This window comes from Mobula birostris, chromosome 5 (genome assembly GCF_030028105.1).
Source record: "Mobula birostris isolate sMobBir1 chromosome 5, sMobBir1.hap1, whole genome shotgun sequence".
NCBI classification, from domain to species: Eukaryota; Metazoa; Chordata; class Chondrichthyes; order Myliobatiformes; family Myliobatidae; genus Mobula; species Mobula birostris.
This window is the reverse complement of record NC_092374.1, coordinates 131,396,263-131,418,300: the sequence shown is the minus strand read 5'-3', so window position 1 is coordinate 131,418,300 and position 22,038 is coordinate 131,396,263. Positions and strand designations below refer to the sequence as shown.

The following is a 22,038-nucleotide window of genomic DNA, read 5'->3' as shown; positions in this document are numbered from 1 at the left end:
GACCTATTGTGATGATAGGCAAATTGCAATGGGTCCAGGTCCTTGCTGAGGCAGGAGTTCAGTCTAGTCATGACCAACCTCTTAAAGCATTTCATCACTGTCGATGTGAGCGCTACCGGGCGATAGTCATTAAGGCAGCCCACATTATTCTTCTTAGGCACTGGTATAATTGTTGCCTTTTAAAAGCAAGTGGGAACTTCTGCCCATTGCAGTGAGAAGTTGAAAGTGCCCTTGAAGACTCCCGCTAGTTGGTTGGCACATGTTTTCAGAGCCTTACCAAGTACTCCATTGGGAACTTCCGCCTTGCGAGGGTTTGCTCTCTTTAAAGACAGCCTAACATTAGGGTAGGGGGAAATATGATGCTATTAGGAACATAAATTGGGAGCAAATGTTCTCAGGGAAATGCATAGCAGAAATGTGGCAAATGTATTTGCATGGAGTTCTGCATAGGTATGTGCCATTGAGGCAAGGGAAGGATGGTAGGGTTAAAGAACCATGGTGTACAAAGGATGTAGAAAATCTAGTTAAAAAGAAAAGCTTATGAAAGGTTCAAGAAACCAGCTACTGTTACAGGTCTAGAAAATTACAAGGTTGCTAGGAAGAAGCTTAAGAATGGAATTAGGAGAGCCAGAAGGACCATAGTGAACAGGATTAAGGAAAACCCCCAAGGCATTCTACAAGAATGTGAAGAGCAAGAGGATGAGCTGTGTGAGAATAGGACCAATCAGGTGAGATAGTGGAAGCATGTACACGGAGTCAGAGGAGGTTGCGGAGGTACTTATTGAATAACTTGCTTGCGTATTCAACAGGGAAAAAGACCTTGGCATTTGTGGGGATGACTTACAGTGGACTGAAATGCTTGAGCATAGAGATATTAAGAAAGAGGATGTGCTGGAGTTTTTGAAAAGCATTAAGTTAGACAAGTTCCTGGGACCAGATGAGATATACCCCAGGCTACCGTGGGAAGTGAAGGAAGAGATTGCTAAACCTCTGGCAATGATCTTTGCGTCATCAATGGGGACCGGAGAAGTAGCAGAGGATTGGAGGGTTGCAAATGTTGTTCCCTTGTTCAAGAAAGGGAGTAGAGATAACCCAGGAAATTAAAGACCAGTGAGTTTGACTTCTGTGGGAGGCAAGTTGTTGGAGAAGATCCTGAGAGGCAGGATCTCTGAGCATTTGGAGAGACATGATCTGATTAGTGATAATCAGCATGGCTTTGTCAAGGGCAGGTCGTGCCTTACTAGCCTAACTGAATTCTTTGAGGGTGTAACAAATCACATTGATGAAGATAGAGCAGTGGATGTAGTGTATGTGGATTTCAGGAAGGCATTTGATAAAGTTCCCCATGCCAAGCTCCTTCAGAAACTAAGGAGGCATGGGATCCTTGGTTTGTGGAACCAAAATTGGGTTGCCCACAGAGGCAAAGGATGGTTGTAGATGGTTCATATTCTGTATGGGGGTTGGTGACCACTGATGTTCCACAGGAATCTGTTCTGGGACTCCTCCTCTTTGTGATTTTTATAAATCACCCGGATGAATAAGTAGAAGGGTGGGTTAGTAAGTTTGCTGATGCACAAAGGCTGGGGGGGGGGGGGGTCGTGGACAGTGTGAAGGGTTGTCAGACTTTACAGCAGGACATTGATAGGATGCAGAACTGGGCTGAGAAGTGGCAGATGGAGTTCAACCCAGATAAGTGTGAGGTGGTTCATTTTGGTAGGTCAAATTTGAAGACAGAATATAATATAAATGGCAAGACTCTTAGCAGTGTGGATGATCTAAGATATCTTGGGGTCCATGTCCATAGGACACTCAAAGCTGCTGTGCAGGTTGACAGTGCTGTTAAGAAGGCGTATGGTGTGGGACTGAGTTCAAGAGCCATGAGGTAATGTCAGAGCTACACAAGACCTTGATCAGACCCCACTTGGAGTACTGTGTTCAGTTCTGGTCACCTCACTACAGGAAGGATTTGGATACTATAGAGCGTGTGCAGAGGAAATTTACAAGGATGTTGTCTGGATTGGAGGGCATACCTTTGAGAATTGGTTGAGTGAACTTAGCCTTTTCTCCTTGGAGCAAAGGAGGATAAGAAGTGACCTGATTGAGGTGTATAGGATGATGAGGGGCAACAGAGCCAGTGAAAAGCAACTCTACTTGTGATTGCTTGGGTGAAGAAGGTATGAAGGTCGTAGAATTAACCAGTGAAAGTCACAGCTCTAGTAAGATGCTCATTCCCAAGTTAGCTGGCTATACGATCATTATAAGCAGCTTGGAATCCTGCAGAGGTCGGATTACACTGAGACCTGCATTAGCAGGCTCACTTCTTACTTCCACTCATTAAATTGAAATCAAAAATTATAATCCTTGTCCATCCACTAAATCCGCTATTACAAGTCAAGTCACTGGACAACTCACTTGTTTCAGGACATATGAACCAAAAAAAAACATTTTGCGCACTCCAGTTTCCAAGGAGACATTGAATTGTGTAGAGGGAGAGAGACTTTAAAAGAAGCAAGCAGGAGCAGACAGCAGTGTGCCATAATTTGCAAGGAGACATTGGATGGGGGGGGGAGAGGGGGAGGAGGGGGGGAGGGGGGGAGGGGGGGAGGGGGGGAGGGGGGGGAGTGGGGGATCAAAAGAAGCAAGCAGGGGCAGCAGGTACATTTTGCATGCCACAGTTCCTGAGGAAACATTGGATCATGCATAATTAGGTATTTGGCAAAATCCAATATAAAGGAGTGAAGTTTCAGCAGAGCAATAATTGGTAGAATGGGGAGTTAAGGCTTTGATGAGGAGAGGGGTAGGCTGTAGGTAGATTTTTCTTCTTCTTCTATTCTTTCTTTCTTATTGCACATTTAAAACAGTAGAGATGCCAGGCTGGATAGTGGAATGCTCCACTTGCAGGATGTGGGGAGGCAAGAGATCTCTAGTGCTCCTGGCAACTACACCTGCAAGAAAAGCATCAAGCTGCAGCAACAGAGTGTGATACTAGATCTCCTGTTAGGGAATGAGACAAGACAGATGACAGAAGTTTATGTAGGGGAACACTTCGCATCCAGTGATCATGATACTATTAGCTTCAAGGTAATTAGGAGAGGATAGGTCTTGTCCTCAAGTTGACATTCTAAATTGGAGAAAGGCCAAGTTTATTTGGAAAGGATCCGGCAAGTGTGGATTGGGTTAAGATCCTTTCTGGCAAAGGTGTACCTACTAAATGGGAGGTTTTCAAAAGTAAATTTTGAGAGTAGAGTTTCTATGTTCCTGTCAGAATAAGATGCAAGGATAACAGGTTTTGGGAGCCTTGGTTTTCAAGAGATATAGAGGTCCTGGTTAAGAAAAAGGAAGTGCATAGCAGGTATAGACAGGCAGGAACAAATTAGGTATTTGAGGAGTATATAAAATGCAATAGAACACTTGAGGAAATCAGGAGGGCTAAAAGAAGGTATGAGGTTGCTCTAGCACACAAGGTGAAGGAGAATCCTAAGGGCTTTCACAGATATATTAAGAGAAAAAGGATAAGCAAGGGACAAAATTGGTTCTCTGGAATATCAAAGTGCTAATCTATGTGTACAGCTAAAAGAAATGGGAGATATTTTACATTCTTATTTACTCTAGAGACAGACATAAGATTATATAAAAGTGAAGCAACGGAGCAGTGAGGTGATGGACCCTATACAGATTACAGAGAAGGAGGTATTCGCTGTCTTGAGGCAAATTAGGGTGGATAAATCCCCAGGGCCTGGCAAGGTGTTCTATCAGATCCTTTGGGAAGCTAGTACAGAAATTGCAAAGGTAGTAGCAGAGATATTTAAAACATCCTTAGCCATGGCTGAGGTGCCAGAGGATTGGAAGATAGCCAATGTTGTTCCAAAGGTTTAAGAAGTCAAGAAATGATAGGCTGGTGAGCCTCACATCCATAGTGGGAAAGCTATTGGAAGGCATTCTAGAGGACCAGTTATACAAGTATTTGGATAGAGAGAGACTGATTAAGGATGGTCAACATTTTTGAATGTGTCTAACCAATGTTATAGAATATTTTGAGGAAGTTAACAGGAATGTTGATGAAGGTAAGGTAGTAGATGTTGTCTACATGGACTTTAGTGAGGACTTTGACGAGGTACCGCATGGGATGTTGGTCAAGAAGGTTCAGTTGCTTGGCAATCAAGATGAGGTATTAAATTGGATTAGACATTGGCTTCACAGAAGCAGCCAGAAAGTGGTAATAGATGGTTGTCTCTCTGACTGGAGTCCTGTGAAGAGCGGTATGCTGCATGGATCGGTGCTGGGTGTTGTTGTTTGTCACCTATATCAATGAACTAGATGATAATATGGTAAACTGGATCAGCAAATTTGTGGATTATACCGAGACTGGTGGCGTAGTGGATAGCGAGGAAGGCTATCATGGCTTGCAGCAGGATCTGGACCAGCTGGAAAAATAGTAGACGGAATTTAATGCAGACAAGTGCGAGGTGTTGCACTTTTGAAGGACCAACCAGGGTAGGTCTTACACGGTGAGCAGTAGGGCACTGAGGAATGTAGTAGAACAGAGGGATCTGGGAATATAGATCCATAATTCCTTGAAAGTGCTGTCACAGGTAGATAGGGTCGAAAAGAAATATTTTGTCACATTGGCCTTCATAAATGAATGCATTGAATACAGCAGTATGAAAAGGATAAATAGGGACTTTATTCCCTAGAACATGAAGATTAGGGGAGAATTGATGGAGGGATACAAAATTACAAGAGTTATAGATAGGTTAAATGCAGTAGGCTTTTTCCATTAAAGATGGATGAGACTGCAACTAGAGGTCAAGGATTAAAGGTGAATGGTGAAATGCTTAAGGGCAATATGCGGGGGAATTCACTTAGAGGGTGGTGAGAGTGTGGAACGAACTGCCAGCAGAAATGGTGGGTGCGGGTTTAATTTCTTCTGGGCTTGCTCCAATGCCAGCACATATTTTCTTAGATAAGGGACCCAAATCATTCACAATACCAAGTACAGTTTGACCAAAGCTTATAAAGCTTCAGCACCACATCCTTACTTTTATATTCTAGTCCGCTCAAAATTAATGGTAACATTGCATTTGCCTTCGTTACCACCAACTCAACATGCAAGTTAACCTTTAGAGAATCCTGCACGAGGACTCCCAAGTCACTTTGCACCTTTGATTCTTGAACTCTCTCCATTTTGAAAATAATCTACACCTTCATTCCTTCTATCAAAGTGCATGACCATACACTTCCTTACATTATATTCCATCTGCCATTTTTTTGCTCATTCTTCTGCCATCTCCCTGCTTCCTCAACACTACCTGCTCCTCCACCTATCTTGGTATAGTCTGCAAACTTGGCCACAAAGCCATCAATTCTGTCATCCAAACATTCACATATAACATGAAAAGAAACAGTCCCAATCACAACCTCTGCAGAACACCAATTGTCACTGGCAGCCAACCTGTAAAGATCCCCTTTATTCCCACTCTTTGCCTCCTGCCAGTCAGCCAGTCTTTTATCCATGCTAGCATTTTTCCTGTAATACCATGGGCTCTCATGGTTTGTCTGTGATACAGAACAGTTTGTTTTAAATTAACCACTGTAGACCCAACTGTTCCAATGAGATTTATTTGTAGTGACATAATTGTTGTATCTTTCGCAGAAGGCTATCATTGCTTCATGGTATTGTATAATGTCTAGCTTAAACTCCAGTTCAAATCACTAACTCTGGAGTTGCTGCTCTTAAGCCAAGCCAGTTTGGCACTGCAAAGCAATACAAAAACAAAAAACATGTGTATATTAAAATACCAGCTTCTTCATCATATCTTTTGGAGTACTAAAATCCATGGGAAAAGTATAAATGCACAACAAATAATCCTGGCTGAACAGTAACGTAACCCCAGTGACCAGCTTTTGCTTCAATGCCATTAATATTTGTTACCAACCTCTTATGCAAAATTTAAAGTTGATCCAGTATAGCCTCACATCCTTACTAAACCTTGTGTGTGGGAGAAGGTTTTTGTTTTACTTCTGGCTAATAGACATTAGTTGTAATGTTCAATTCCAACATTTGCTTTGGAAAACAGAATCCAGTGAATATGGGTACAATTTCATTCAAAGTATGTCTAGTGTGTCTAGTCAGTCAATAGCATCTGGGAAGGTATGCAGTTCAGTGTGGAAACTATCAAAAGACAGGGCTTTTAAGTTGTTTTGATTTGGCCACCACTTGTATTGCCTTCTAGTAATTATTTTTATGTGCAGTATTAACATTCATGCATATCTGTTTAAAAGATATTCTTCAGGCCAGATTATTTTTCCACAAAAGTAAAGAGTAATGATGACTATGCAGTACAACATTACAACCTGGTTAAAGTGAGATTTTAAATGCCACAGCATCTGATTATCCAAAAAGCAACTTTATCTCCATGCCTCGTGAACTCTGACAGCTGAACCTACTTGTTTATTGGTAAATTGACAGTTTAGGAGGAAGAGCCCAGATAGGTTCATGAGGAAAAATGGTCTAGGATTTAGCATTGTAAAGGCTTTTGAAAGAACAAAGATGCATTTGAAAAAACATGGACATACTGGGGGTAGTCAGCATGGCTTTGTGTGAGGAAGTCATATCTTATGAACTGAATTAAGTTCATTTGAGGAGCTAATGAAGATTATTAATAAGTTTAAAGCAGTGGAGGCTATCTACATAGACTTTACTAAAACATTTGATAAGGTTCCTCATGGTAGGCTGATTCTGAAGATTGAGGCACATAGGACCCATAGCAATTTGGTAAACTAGATTCATAATGGCCTAGCCATGTAAGACAACAGATTGTGGTGACAGGATCTTATTCTGACTAGAGGTTTGCAACCAGTGGTGTTCCGCAGGGGTCAGTGCTGGGGTATGTATTACTTGCTTTATCTGTATTATTCCTTAAACAAAAATGAAGATGGACCGACTAGTAAGCTTTCAGATGACACTGACATCAGAGGAGTTGTAGATAGAAAGTAGGTGATTAAGGGTACGGTAGGATATAGCTGAGCAGGAAATACATGTGGAGAAATGGCAGATGGAGTTTATTCCAGACAAGTTTCAGGTGTTGCACTTTGAAAGGTCAAATACGAGAGGAAAGAATACAGTGAGTGATAGGATTCTTTAATAGTACTGATATACAGGGCTATCTTGGGGGTGCAAGTCCATTCCTCTCTGAAAGTGACAAACCAAGTAGATAGGGTGGCAAAGGAGGTGTATGGTATGCTTGCCTCCTTTGATTCAGGCACCCTGTTGGCAAAACATGAAACATGTGTACAATTCTGGTCATCTTCTTATAGGAATAATGTGGTGGCTTTTGAGAGGGGGCAAAACAGGTTCACCAGGATAATACTGTAATTAGACAGTATTAACTATAAGAGGCTGGATAAACTTAGATCATTTTCTCTGAAGTGTCACAAACTGAGAGGCAACCCATGAAAAGTATTATAAAATTGTGAAAAGTGCTGACACGATATAGAGTCAATCTTTTCCCAGGGTGGAATTGTCAAACACTAGAGAGCATAGTTTTAAGGTGAGGGGGGAAATTTTAAAGGAGATCCATGAGACAAGTGTTTTGTGCAGAACCTGGTAGATAACTGGAACACTCTGCCAGAGGGGCGGTGGAAGCAGGTATGAATGCAATGTTTAAAAGCCATTTAGATAGGCATGTGAACACGCAAGGAATGGAGGGATGTAGACCACATGCTGGCAGATGGGATTAGTTAAATTTAGCAGCATGATTGGCACAGGCCTTGTGGGCTGGAGGGCCTGCTCCTGTGCTGTCCTACACTGTTCTATTTTTCATTTAATGCATGATGAATATGACGACGCATATATGGCATTTAAATAAAGGCACAAAGCAACATGTCTGACATTACAAACATTAGGGAATTATGTAGATTGCGCAAACCTGTCATTTTCATTGTGCATTTAAACTAGAATATATAATAGTACTAAAAATAAAACTTTACCATTAATTAGTGCAATTTGCTGATAAATTAATTTCTGCTTTGAAGGCAGTATTACAAAAAAATTATAGGTGCAATTTCACTGTTTTAAGATTCATTAGTTTTTGTATACCCTGTAGTGCAGTAACATTAGGGTTTGGATAGTTTCTTGGCAAACACTAAGTCCACTTGTGATTCAAGTGCCCATTATTTATTTCACTATTACAAATATTATACTCTATTGCTCAAGTATTTGTGCTCTGACACTGAGTACCTGAAGCAACCCAGGAATGATATCTGGGAGAAGTTGATGCAGAGACTCCTTGGAGATCCTCTCTGTCACTTTTGTTTGCATCTTTATAGCAGCTAGATTGATGGGATAGTCAGCTGTCTGGATGATGGGACAGAGCACCTTGATGCATTGTTCTGGATGTATGGAGCTTGCCAAAGTGGAAGCAGCTTCTTCTGCAGCTCTTACCACCTTAGAGGTAAACAGACAACAGTTTACTGCAAAATCCAGAAGAGGAAAAGTTGTATTCATTCAAGATACATTTGACTATTCAGTGCTTACCGAAAATAATGAGCTCCACACAAACATCAAATCTATAGGCATTGTGCATTTACAGTTGTTACAGTATTTCTTGTACAATGCTGTTTGAGATCAGTACCCAGCCATCCTAAGAATTCAGCGGTCAATTGCATCAGGTCTTATGCTGCACCTTCCAAAATATTTGTCTATAGAATAAGGGGACCTTAAAACTGTCGAGGTGAGGCAACAGGTCAATAATATAGCTTGGAAGCAACTTTCATTTAATTAAGCACTTGTCAAGTAGTGAAGAACAATTACCTTCAGTGAAAGCATTACATAGCAGATGTTGTTTCAGTTGACATGTTATGATGGATATACAGTAAATTATCCCCATAAGCGTTACTAGTATGCAATGGCAGCATTCTACATTTTTCCTCCAGTACTAAATAAACAAAATCAGCCATTTCATACACAAACATTGATGTCAGCCTTCAATTATTCATCTACTACACTGCATCATATCCCAGCTTCCTGCATATAGATATGTCAAGCTAATTTTGTTAAGTTGGCTTAGAAAAACAAAGCCTTAAATGACTGAATTATAGTCGCTGACAAGCCAAGGCTGAATTCTGAACAAGACTTCAAACTATTTATGTTTTCACTCCCCGTCCTCAATTTCACCACATGCAGAATAACAGCACAACTGATCTTGGTGGGGGGGGGGAGAGAGGGGGGGGGAGAGAGGGGGGGGGAGAGAGGGGGGGGGAGAGAGGGGGGGGGAGAGAGGGGGGGGGAGAGAGGGGGGGGAGAGAGGGGGGGAGAGAGGGGGGGAGAGAGGGGGGGAGAGAGGGGGGGAGAGAGGGGGGGGGAGAGAGGGGGGGGGAGAGAGGGGGGAGAGAGGGGGGGGAGAGAGGGGGGGGAGAGAGGGGGGGGAGAGAGGGGGGGGAGAGAGGGGGGGGAGAAAGGGGGGGGGAGAAAGGGGGGGGGAGAAAGGGGGGGGAGAAAGGGGGGGGGGAGAAAGGGGGGAGGGGGGAGAGAGAGAGGGGGAGGGGGGAGAGAGAGAGGGGGAGGGGGGAGAGAGAGAGGGGGGAGGGGGGAGAGAGAGGGGGGAGAGGGGGGAGAGAGAGGGGGGGAGAGGGGGGAGAGAGAGGGGGGGAGAGGGGGGAGAGAGAGGGGGGGAGAGGGGGGAGAGAGAGGGGGGGAGAGGGGGGAGAGAGAGGGGGGGAGAGGGGGGAGAGAGAGGGGGGGAGAGGGGGGAGAGAGAGGGGGGGAGAGGGGGGAGAGAGAGGGGGGGAGAGGGGGGAGAGAGAGGGGGGGAGAGGGGGGAGAGAGAGGGGGGGAGAGGGGGGAGAGAGAGGGGGGGGAGAGGGGGGAGAGAGAGGGGGGAGAGAGAGGGGGGGGAGAGAGGGGGGGGAGAGGGGGGAGAGAGAGGGGGGGAGAGAGGGGGGGAGAGAGGGGGGGAGAGGGGGGGGAGAGGGGGGGGAGAGGGGGGGGAGAGGGGGGGGAGAGGGGGGGGAGAGGGGGGGGAGAGGGGGGGGAGAGGGGGGGGAGAGGGGGGAGAGGGAGGGGGGAGAGGGAGGGGGGGAGAGGGGGGAGAGGGAGGGGGGGAGAGGGGGGGAGAGGGGGAGAGAGGGGGGGAGAGAGGGGGGGAGAGAGGGGGGGAGAGAGGGGGGGAGAGGGGGGGAGAGGGGGGGAGAGGGGGGGAGAGGGGGGGAGAGGGGGGGAGAGGGGGGGAGAGGGGGGGAGAGGGGGGGAGAGGGGGGGAGAGGGGGGGAGAGGGGGGGAGAGGGGGGGAGAGGGGGGAGAGAGAGGGGGGAGAGAGAGGGGGGAGAGAGAGGGGGGGGAGAGGGGGGAGAGAGAGAAGAGAGAAGAAAGGGAAAAGAACACTCAAGTCCTTGCTTTGAGCACTTATTGTGATCCAGAAAGGTAAATGCTGAGTGTGGGGCAGGATCAGGCTTTAAAATAATGCTCTCCTTGAAGATCTACCTGTTAGCATTTACATCCAGTCACAGTAATGACAAATGAATATGAGAATGGCAAGTAATTAGATTCTTCTAAACCAAGGACTTGCACAGTGAATGGTAAGGCACTGAGGAGTATGGAGATCAGAGGGATCTGGGAACACAGACCCATAATTGCTTGAAACTGGTGTCACAGGGTCATTAAGAGAACTATTGGCACAATGGCCAGCATAAATGAAACTGCAATGGATTCTGGTTAATTGTGCCATCGGTTAATCGGGGCAGCGGCTTATTAGGAAAACTCTTAAAGAACAAAAGTAATCCAGAAAATAACTGAGATTATCACTGTTTATTTGTAACACTATGCTACTTAATTGGGACAGTGCTGTTGCTGAACAGTCTCTAATTAGCATTAGTCACCTGCACTTGTGTGGCTGTTAGAGACTACACCATGCTTAGAGGGAACAGTTTTTAAATAGCATCAGTTGTGTGGATTCATGGTCAAAAAAATGATTTTTGTTACTGATAGTTGGTGGGAAATAAGCAGGAAGATAATTCAGAACAGTTTTGCTCACTGTAGTTTTAATCATTCTAATGAAACAATTTCAGTACCTCAAATAATTCTACAGAATATTTGTTCGATACGGGTAAAATATCTGTTGTGTCCTCTCCGTAACATAAATATAGTTCTTATACTGCAACACCCAAAACTGCACACCATAATTTTCACCTTGAAGTAAAGGTGTGCCCATGGCATTGCTAGGCAGAGTTTTGAGACTTTGATAATTAAAGAACTTGACCACAGCTGTCCAAGTTAAAATGTTACGCGTGCTAACTTTTCCTTCTCGGTGATGGAGGCTGAAGATACGAGAGTACCATCAAAGAAGCCTTAGCTGGTTAACGTAGTGCATCCAATGCTGGCATTTTGATATTGAAGGAAGGTGATTATTCTTTATTCTCAACCAGCATTCTACATTTGCTTCAGTTATATCCCAAATTGCATTCCAAATTGTGAAGTATCAACCCTGAACACCTCATGAATATATTTTGAACCTAATACAAAATCTTTTGTGGTGAGAAACCTCTAAAACTTAGCTAATGTACCCAGAGTCTGGAACATCACTGGTCAACTACAAGATATTTAATGATACGAACTTCAGAGGGAAAATCATTACTTATTTAATACTGGAAGAGGTACATCTAAAGATGAACATAGAACAGTACAGCATATCACAAATCCTGGAAGGTTTCTTACCTCTTTATGGGAATCTTTATGAGCTTCTAATGTTTTCATAATGGTTAATTCCGCATAGTTTTTAAATCTTGCTGGCTGGTTCCGGAGGATTTCCCGAAGAACTCTTAAGGCTAAGGCTCTAATGGAGTGCTTGGGGGTAGAGGGGGAGGGAACAATTTGTAAATATATTTATAATCGCCATCTTACTACAGCTTCATTTCATTTCATTTTCAAGGGCAGAATGCTGTGCTCAGGTCAAAGACTAATTCAAAAACAGAGGCATAACACGTTGCAGTTATCATAAGGTCAAAGAATACTGCTCTATAAGACTGTGGTAATTACCCGTCTGGTTCACCAATGCTCTTAAAGAAAATCTGCCATTCTCAGTTAGACTTGTCTTTGTGTGATCCACTAAGATCCATATCAATAACTGCCTTTCAGAAGTGGCTTAGCTACCTTTTCAATTCAGGGGCCATTAACATGTTGTCATCCATTGAATATATAAATACATTGATTTTGTGAAGAATACATAAACTAATCTGCTTTATTAGAATACAATATAATTCTATCATTTATGATAGCGATCTGATTTTCAAATGACTGGATAGACACACAAAATAGCAAGTCAGGTAGCATCTATGGAGGGAAATAAACAGTCCATGACTCTGGCCAAGTCCCTTCATCAGGTCTGGAGAAGAAGAGGGCATAAGCCAAAATAAGAGGGTGGGGAGAAAGTCACAAGTTGGTGGGTGACAGGTGAAAACAGGTGAGTGGGAAGGTGGGTCATTGAGGATGAAGTGAAAAGCAGGGAAATGAAAGTTGAAAAAGGTAAAGGACTGAAGGAGGAGCAATCTAACAGGAGTGGACAGTGATGTAGAAGAAAGGGAAGATGGCAGTCAACCAGAGGGAGGTGATGGGCAGGTGAGGGGAAGCCATCAGGAAAGAGGTAACAAGAATGGGAAATGGAAAAAGAGAGAAGGGGATAGGGAAGCAGTAGTTACCGGTAGAAATAGTGATGTTTCTGCCATAAGGTTGGAGGCTACCCAGCTGGAATGAGGTATTGCTCCTCCAACCTGAGTTAGGCCTCATTAGGGCAGTAAAGGAGACCATAAAAGGCATGTTGGTACTGACAATGGGAAGTCAAAGTGAAATGGATAGTTATCAAACTTCAGCTTGTTTTAATAGATGTAAAGCAATGAAAATATTAAGGGGAACATCGTAGTAAAAAGTCCTTATACTAATGCCGAGGCTTCTCATCCTTCTCCTCAACAAATTAATTTTTTGGGGGGATTTACTAGAGTTTCCTCACCCAGAGCTTAAATTTAATTCTATTTCCAATATAAATTGTGGTTTGGTTGCTGATTACTTCCAACAAAAGCCACCTCAGCTCATAATTCACAATCTTCTCCATCACAGCAGGCCACTTCACAGCTGAACTCTACAGTTTTAATGGTTATATAAGCGAGACACATCCAAAAATCTGACATGGTCAACGACACTGGAAACATTAACATTTCACTTATCTTTTACATTTACTGATCCATTTTTACCAATAAAAAAAAAAGTGGTATTCAGAAGAAAGTGAATTGGAAACCGAGAACTTTTGCTCTATTTCTGTATTTCCATTACATGAAGTATCATGCACTTGTTTGATTCAGACATTCCAATTTACTCATCATCATCATCAGGTGCCATGCCCAGTTTGAGCTTTGACTGCCATGGCCCACACACTCCTGTTTCGGGTCAAGTAGATCAATTCACTGGTATTCATTTCCAGTTCTCTGGCTGCTGTTTCCATCATCATTTGTCTTTGCCTTCCTTTTGCTTTCTTCCCTTCAGTCTTTCCCATAATTACCGTGAATTCTAACTCCTCTTTCCTAATCACGTCCAATGAAGTCATGTTGCCTTTTCATGATCTCATACATCATTTCTCTTTCTGTGCTTGCTCTGTTCATGACATCCTCGTTAGACATTTACTACACTTCATAAATTCAATAAGTTACTAAACTGAGAGAATAAGATTTTTAAAATGTATTCGCAAGCTCTGGAAGAAGATAACAATTGACATAGAACCAGAAATTCATAACTATGGAAATATGTAAATTTAAGACAAACACTAGAAATTATATCTGACTCCAGAATGAAACAGGCTTCTTCCCAGAGATACTGCCTGGCCTGCTGCGTGCACCAGCAAATTTGATGTGGATGTCTTCCTTTTTTAAAGAAAGGGGCTTCCTTTCCTCCACCATCAACTCTGCTCTCAAACGCGTCTCCCCCATTTCACGCACATCTGCTCTCACTCCATCCTTCCACCACCCCACCAGGCATAGGGTTCCCCTGGTCCTCACCTACCACCCCACCAGCCTCCGGGTCCAACATATTATTCTCCGTAACTTCTGCCACCTCCATAGGGATCCCACCACTAAGCACATCTTTCCCTCCCCCCTCCCTCTGCTTTCCACAGGGATCGCTCCCTACGCGACTCCCTTGTCCATTCGTGTCGTCCCCCCCCATCCCTCCCCACTGATCTCCCTCCTGGCACTTATCCTTGTAAGCGGAACAAGTGCTACACATGCCCTTACACTTCCTCCCTTACCACCATTCAGGGCCCCAGACAGTCCTTCCAGGTGAGGCGACACTTCACCTGTGAGTCGGCTGGGGTGATATACTGCATCCAGTGCGCCCGATCTGGCCTTCTATATATTGGCGAGACCTGACGCAGACTGGGAGATCGTTTTGCTGAACACCTATGCTCTGTCCGCCAGAGAAAGCAGGATCTCCCAGTGGCCACACATTTTAATTCCACATCCCATTCCCATTCTGATATGTCTATCCACGGCCTCCTCTGCTGTAAAGATGAAGCCACACTCAGGTTAGAGGAACAACACCTTATATTCTGTCTGGGTAGCCTCCAACCTGATGGCATGAACATTGACTTCTCTAACTTCCGCTAATGCCCCACCTCCCCCTCGTACCCCATCCGTTATTTATTTATATACACACATTCTTTCTCTCTCTCTCTCCTTTTTCTCCCACTGTCCCTTTGACTATACCCCTTGCCCATCCTCAAGGTTTTCCCCCCCTCCCCCTTTTCCTTCTCCCTGGGCCTCCTGTCCCATGATCCTCTCATATCCCTTTTGCCAATCACCTATCCAGCTCTTGGCTCCATCCCTTCCCCTCCTGTCTTCTCCTATCATTTTGGATCTCTCTCTCCCCCTTCCACTTTCAAATCTCTTACTAGCTCTTCCTTCAGTTAGTCCTGACGAAGGGTCTTGGCCTGAAACATCGACTGCATCTCTTCCTAGAGATGCTGCCTGGCCTGCTGCGTTCACCAGCAAATTTGATGTGTGTTCCTTGCAAAGGTAGGAGTGTTCGAAACTTAGATAAATTGAAGAATATACAATATTTACTTTAAAATCTTGGTCAAATATTGGTACCTTAATACCAATATTTAAAATCTTGTGTGTTTTCACATTAAATATAGTGAAACGGTATTGTGGCTAAACTGGATGTCCTTACTTACTTTGAACAAGTTTTGTAAACAGTGCTGACTGCTATATTAAATCATTAACAGTGTTCCTTCAAAATTTTATCCATTGCCAACCATGTCAAATTACTTACATCCTTATCTCCTAGCGTCTCCAGAAGTAAAAGTAGAATAGTTTTGAAGTGCTCATCCCACACACCGAGAGTATCTTCTCTGGTTATCTTTAAAAGTTCCAGCAACGCTGCCTTCCGCTCTTCCACTCGCTCATTGTGGTTGGAAAGTTCTTTCAGAAGATCGGCAACTAAATCTGAATGATCAATGGGCACTTCCATGGAAAAAAAAACAATGCATCAATCCAGTTGGTCAAAAAGATTGCTTAAAGAGCAGTTGCAATTTAGATAAATACTGAGTCACATCTTTCTCTTGTCTAACAGTTCAAAAAAAAACAATGTATCATAAAGTTGCAGACTAAACAGACTAGTACAGTGCAAGCTTTATAATTATATTTACACATTAGCATGACAATGTATTTTCCAAACAGACCACTCTATAAGTCACAATATATTACCAAAAAAATCATTTCACGCTTGAAACACAAACTGCCTCAATTCCAACCAAGAAAATGTAATACTTACAAATTTGTAAAAAGATAGTCACTTGTTCCAAAATAACTAAAAATTATGACTGATGAACTTTAATGATCAAATCCGTCCTTTATCATGGCTTGCTCCGGGAAATGCAGATCAATAAGACTATTCAGTATACTACGCTAACCCACTCCTTGATAAAAATATCCATTTAGTGCCACTAGTTTGAACCTCTATTACTCACCAAATTTTCCCTTCTGGCATTAATGCAATTCCTTTTAGCAATTACTAGCAACCCCTTGTCAATTATTATTCAGAGTCTCTATTCTGTGTTTCCATTACCTGCAGTTTAAGCGTTTCTTTCATGGGAAAATTTTTTAAAAGCAGTAAAGAACCACTAAATAAATAATAAGGGAAGACCGATTACAAAAGTCAATTAGCACATAACATAAAAACAAAGTTAAAGATTTTATAATTATTTAAAAGCAGAAAAAAAGTGGCTAAAGTGAAGGAATGTAGGCCCCTTGAAAGATAAAAATGGAGAATTCATACTTGGTAATTCAGAAGTGGCCGAGGGTTCAAGTGACAACTTTATGCAGGTTTTCATGGTGGAAGACACATGTAATGTGCCAAAGAAAGATGTTATGGATGAGAGGACCTCGATAAAATTGCTATCACTAAATTGGTAGTGCCGGAGCAAACTAGTGGGCCTAAGATAGGCCTAAATGTAGGCAATTGCACTGGTCCTGATGGAATGCATCCATGGTAAAGGTGTTACAGGACAGACAAGGGAGAATAGGTTGATGACGATAGATAAAGACAAATGGGATGATAGGCAATAGACAATAGGTGCAGGAGTAGGACGTTCAGCCCTTCGAGCCAGCACCGCCATTCACTGTGATCATGGCTGATCATCCACAATCAGTATTCAGTTCCTGCCTTATCCCCATAACCTTTGATTCCACTATCTTTAAGAGCTCTATCCATCTCTTTCTTGAAAGCATCCAGAGACTTGGCCTCCACAGCCTTCTGGGGCAGAGCATTCCATGTACCCACCACTCTCTGGGTGAAAAAGTTTTTCCTCAACTCCATTCTAAATGGCCCACCCCTTATTCTTAAACTGTGGCCTCTGGTTCTGGACTCACCCATCAGCGGGAACATGCTTCCTGCCTCCAGCGTGTCCAATCCCTTAATAATCTTATATGTTTCAATAAGATCCCCTCTCAGCCTTCTAAATTCCAGAGTATACAAGCCCAGTCACTCCAATCTTTCAACATATGACAGTCCCGCCATCCCAGGAATTAACCTTGTGAACCTACGCTGCACTCCCTCGATAGCAAGAATGTTCTTCCTCAAATTTGGAGACCAAAACTGCACACAGTACTCCAGGTGTGGTCTCACCAGGGCCCTGTACAGCTGCAGAAGGACCTCTTTGCTCTTATACTCAATTTCCCTTGTTACGAAGTATACAATTTATCCCAATTCTGCCTTCTATCGATTAACTAATCCTCTATCCGTGCTAATACATTACCTTAAATCAATGTGTGCACATCTTATGAGTAAGTCCTCTTGACGTTGCATACTTGGAAGGCCTTTGACAAGGTGTCACATGAGGCTGCTTAAGCAGCTATGAGCCCATGGTATTACAGGAAAGATTTAGCATGGATAAAGCAGGATACAAAGAGTTGGAACAAAGGGAGCCTTATTTGGGAGCCAATGACTAATGCTGTTCCACAGGGGTCTGTGTTGGGACCGATTCTTTTTACATTATATGTCAATGATTTGGATGATGGAATTGATGGCTTTGCTGGAAAGTTTACAGAAGATATGAAGATAGGTGGAAGGGCAGATAGTTTTGATGAAGTAGAGAAGCTACAGAGGACTTTGACAGATTAAGAGAATGGCATAGAAGTGGCAGAATGAATATAGTATAGGGAAGTGTATGGTTCTACACTGGTAGAAGAAATGAAAGCGTTGATTATTTTCTAAATGGAGAGAAAATACAAAAAACTGATGCAGAGAGAGAGTTGGGAGTCCTTTTTGCAGGATTCCCTAAAGGCTAACTAGCAGGTTAAGTCTGTGGTGAGGAAGTCAAATATGATGTTAGCTTTCATTTCAAAAGGACTGGAATATAAAAACAAGGATGCAATGTTGACACTTTATAAAGCACTGGTGAGGCCTCACCTGGACTACTGTGAGCAGTTTTGGGCCCCTTATTTTAGAAAGGATGTGCTGGAAAAGGTTCAAGAAAATGATTCCAGGATTGAATGGGTTGTCATATGAAGAGTGTTTGATGGCTTTGGGCCTGTATTCACTGGAATTCAGAAGAATGAGGGGGTAACCTCATTGAAACCTATCAAATAGTGAAAGGCCTTGACAGAGTGACTGTGGAGAGGATGTTTCCTATGTTGGGAGAGTCTTAAGACCAGAGAACACAGCCTCAGAATAGAGGGGCATTCTTTTATAATGGGTATTAGGAGAAATTTCTCTAGCCAGAGAGTAGTGAAACTGTGGAATTTTTTGCCACAGACAGCTGTGGAGGCCAGGTCTATATGCATATTTAAGACAGAGGTTGATAGATTCTTGATTAGTCTGGTCATGAAGGAAAGGGATACAGGGAAAAGGCAAGAGATTGAGGCTGAGAGGAAAAATGGATCAGCCATGATAAAATGTTAACTATAGACCAGTTAGTTTAATGATTATTTGGGAAAATACTTCAAGCTATCATTAGGGAAGAAATAACGAAACATCTGAATTGAAATGGTTCCATTAGGTATACACAGCATGAGTTCAGGAAATACACGTACTGTTTGACAATCTACTGGAGTTCTTTCGTGCAGTGGATAGATGAGAACAGGTGGGCGTTGTACATTTGGATTTCCAGATATTTGCTAAAAGACTTATTCATAAGATATGCACACATTGATTTAAGGTAATGTATTAGCACGGATAGAGGGTTAGTTAATCAATAGAAGGCAGAGTTGGGATAAATTAATATTTCTCTAGTTGATGAGCAGAGTGTTATTGGGGTTGGGGCTGGGCTTGCAAATTTTAACAGTATACATTATTGAATTGTAACAGGGACGGAATGTCATGTATTTAAATTGTGCAGATGAAGTGGTAAGTCTGCAGAGATACACAGATGAGGGTGGTGGGGGGGAGAGAGAGCGAGAGCGAGAAGAGCATCTGGCAGATGGAGTATAATGCTTGTAAATGTGAGTTCATCCTCTTTGGAAGGAAAACTTTAAGATCAGATTATTATTTAAATAGTGAATGATTGAAGCACGCTGTTGTACAGAGGACTTGGGACTGCTTGTGCACGAATCACAATTATTTTGCAGGTGAATCAGTTATCAAGGCAAATGGAATGTTGGCCTTCATTGTTAGAGGAAATAAATTTAAGAGCAGGGTGTTTATACTGCAACCGTACAGGGTACTGGTGAGTACTGTATGTACATCTGGTTTCCTTACTTGAGGAAAGATATTCCACTTTTGGAGGTAGTACAGAGGAGGTTCACCAGGCTGATTTCATAGATGAGGTGCTGTAAGTGTTATGAACCCCTTGGATCAGCGGGAGGTCCCCGAGGGCCCTTGACCTCAGTGCTCTACTTCACTTGACTATTGTTAATTTATCTAATTGCGGCTTGTTTTACCTATTAATTGCTCCCAAAGATTTCTGATGCTGTTTATTGGTAATGCAGGTTTCTTGTGAGACCTTGTACTATTTAAGTTATACGCGCTTGATCACTCATCACTCAGTCTTGAACTAGCCTTTCAATAGTGACATTTGTTCCGAGTGACCTGAGTACCTTCATTGATCTTCTGTGAATAAACTCTAGGTGTTTTATACCAAAATCTCTAGTTCTCTGCACCTGGGTTAATCATTACAGTGAGGATAAATAATGTCACCTGGGACTAAACTTGACTAAGTGGAGGAAACCAGAGGCCTATAAGCCAGTCCGCATTCGAGGAACAAAGGTGAAGATGGACAGCAACGTTAAATACCTCAGTTTTATCATTTTGGAGGACCTACTGTGGGCCCAGCACACAAGCGAAATTATGAAGAAAACACAGCAGAGCCTCTACTTCCATAGGAGTTGGCAAAGATATGGCATGACATTTAAAACTTTGACAAACTTCTATAGCTGAATGGTGGAGAGTACATTGACTGGATACATCACAATGCCCTTGAAAGAAAAATCCTTACAAAAAGTAGAGGATACAGCCCAGTCCATCACCAGTAAGCCCTCCCCACCACTGAGCACTCCTACAACGATGCTTCATGCAGATAAGGATCATCCATCATCAGAAACCCCCACCACACAGATTCCTGCTGCTGCCATCAGGAAGGTGGTACAGGAGACTCAGGACTCACATCATCAGGTTCGGGAACAAGTACTGCCCCTCAACCATCAGGCTCTTGAACCAAAGGGGATAACTTCACTTGCCCCATCAATGAAATGTTCTCAGAACCTATTAACTCACTTTCAAGGACTACTCAATCGCATTTTCTAGATATTTATTGCTTATTATTATTTCTTTCTTTTTTGTATTTGCACAGTTTGTTGTCTTTTGCACATTGGTTGAATGCCCAAGCTGGTGTGGTCTTTCACTGATTCTATTATGGATTTATTGAACATACCCAGAAGAAAATGAACCTCAAGGTGATTATGATGACATATGTACTTTGATAATAAATTTGCTTCGAACTTTTTTTGCAGTTAGTAAAGAATGGAAATAAAAGGCATTTTTTCTAGCAACACACACACACACACAATGCTGGTGGAATGCAGCAGGCCAGACAGCATCTATAGGAAGAGGTACAGTCGACCTTTCGGGCCAGGACCCTTTGTCAGGACTCCTTAGTCCTGACGAAGGGTCTTGGCTCGAAATGTCGACTGTACCTCTTCCTATAGATGCTGTCTGGCCTGCTGCGTTCCACCAGCATTGCGTGTTGCTTGAATTTCCAGCATCTACAGATTTCCTCGTGTTTGCATTTTTTCTAGTTGGCTATGGTGACTAGTGGTGTTCCGCAAGGGTCAGTGTTGGGACTGCTTCTTTTTACTTCACATATCAATGATTTGGATGACGGAATTGATGGCTTTGTGGGCAAGTCTGTGGATGTTATGAAGGTAGGTTGAGGGGCAAGTGGTGTTGAGGAAACAAAGAGTCTGCAGAAGGAATATAGTGTATGGCGATGCATTTTGCTAGAAGGAATAAAGATGTAGACTATCTTGTAAATGGGGAGAAAATTCAGAAATCAGAGGTGGAAATGGTTTTGCATTGTGCAAGATTCCCTGAAGGTTAATTTGCAGATTGAGTCGGTGGTAAGAAAGGCAAACTCAGTATCAGCATTCATTTCACAAGGAACAGAATATTAAAGCAAGAATGTATTGCTGAGACTGGAGAAGGCATTGGTGAGACCGCATTTGGAATATTGGCAGCAATTCCGGGCTCTAGAAAGGATGGGCTAGCATTGGAGAGTATCCAGAGGACAATCACAAGAATAATCTCGGGAATGTAAGGGTTAACATATGAGGAACATTTGATGGCTCTAGATCTGTATTCGCTGGAGCTTAGAAGAATGAGGGAGAATCTCACTGAAGCCTATCAAATATTGAAAGGCCAAAAACAGAGTGGAAATGGAGAGGATGTTTCCCCTCATAAGGGAGTTTAGGACCAGAGGACACAGCCTCAGAATACAAAGACATCCCTTTAGAACAGACATAAGGAAGGATTCCTTTAGCCAGAGGTTGGTGAAACTGTGGAAGTCACTGCCACAGAAGGTTGTGGAGGACAAGAGATTTGGTATGTATAAAGTGGATGTTGACATGTTCTTGATTAGTCAGGACATCAAGGGTTATGGGGAGAAGGCAGGAGGAAGGGGTTGAAAGAGTTAATAAATCAGCCATGAAATGGCAGAGCAGACTTGATGGGCAGAATGGATGATTGTGTACCTATGTCTTATGCTCTTATACAATATTGCGGCCTGGATTAAAAAGCACATATTATTAGGATAGGTTGAGTGAGTTTAGGCTATTCTCTTTGGACCAAAGGAGGATGAGAGTTGGTTTGATGGAGGTGTGCCACATTAGAGGTATAGATAGAGTTGACAGGCAGTGACAATTTTTTTCCCCAAGGCTGAAGGGGCTAATACAAGGGGAAGTAACTTTAAGATGATTGGAAGAAATTTAGGGAGGAAGGTAGAGGTAGATTGTTTTTGTAAAAAGAGTGAGTGGTGGGCATGTGGAATGCATGGCCAGAAATGGTGATGC

The 22,038-nt window shown here is 42.9% G+C and overlaps 1 protein-coding gene across 9 annotated transcripts in view; it reads right to left on the bottom strand.

Annotated features, from left to right (window-relative positions):
- Window positions 1–22,038, bottom strand: part of clasp1a (cytoplasmic linker associated protein 1a) — a 296,574-nt gene that overhangs the window by 8,568 nt on the left and 265,968 nt on the right. For all 9 annotated transcript variants that reach the window (XM_072258680.1, XM_072258685.1, XM_072258683.1 and 6 more), the window contains 3 exons: window positions 15,311–15,501; window positions 11,711–11,839; window positions 8,240–8,446 (listed from right to left, as the gene is read on the bottom strand). In XM_072258680.1, coding sequence (XP_072114781.1) covers window positions 8,240–8,446; window positions 11,711–11,839; window positions 15,311–15,501 — 527 coding nt within the window. The remainder of the gene's footprint in view (window positions 1–8,239; window positions 8,447–11,710; window positions 11,840–15,310; window positions 15,502–22,038) is intronic.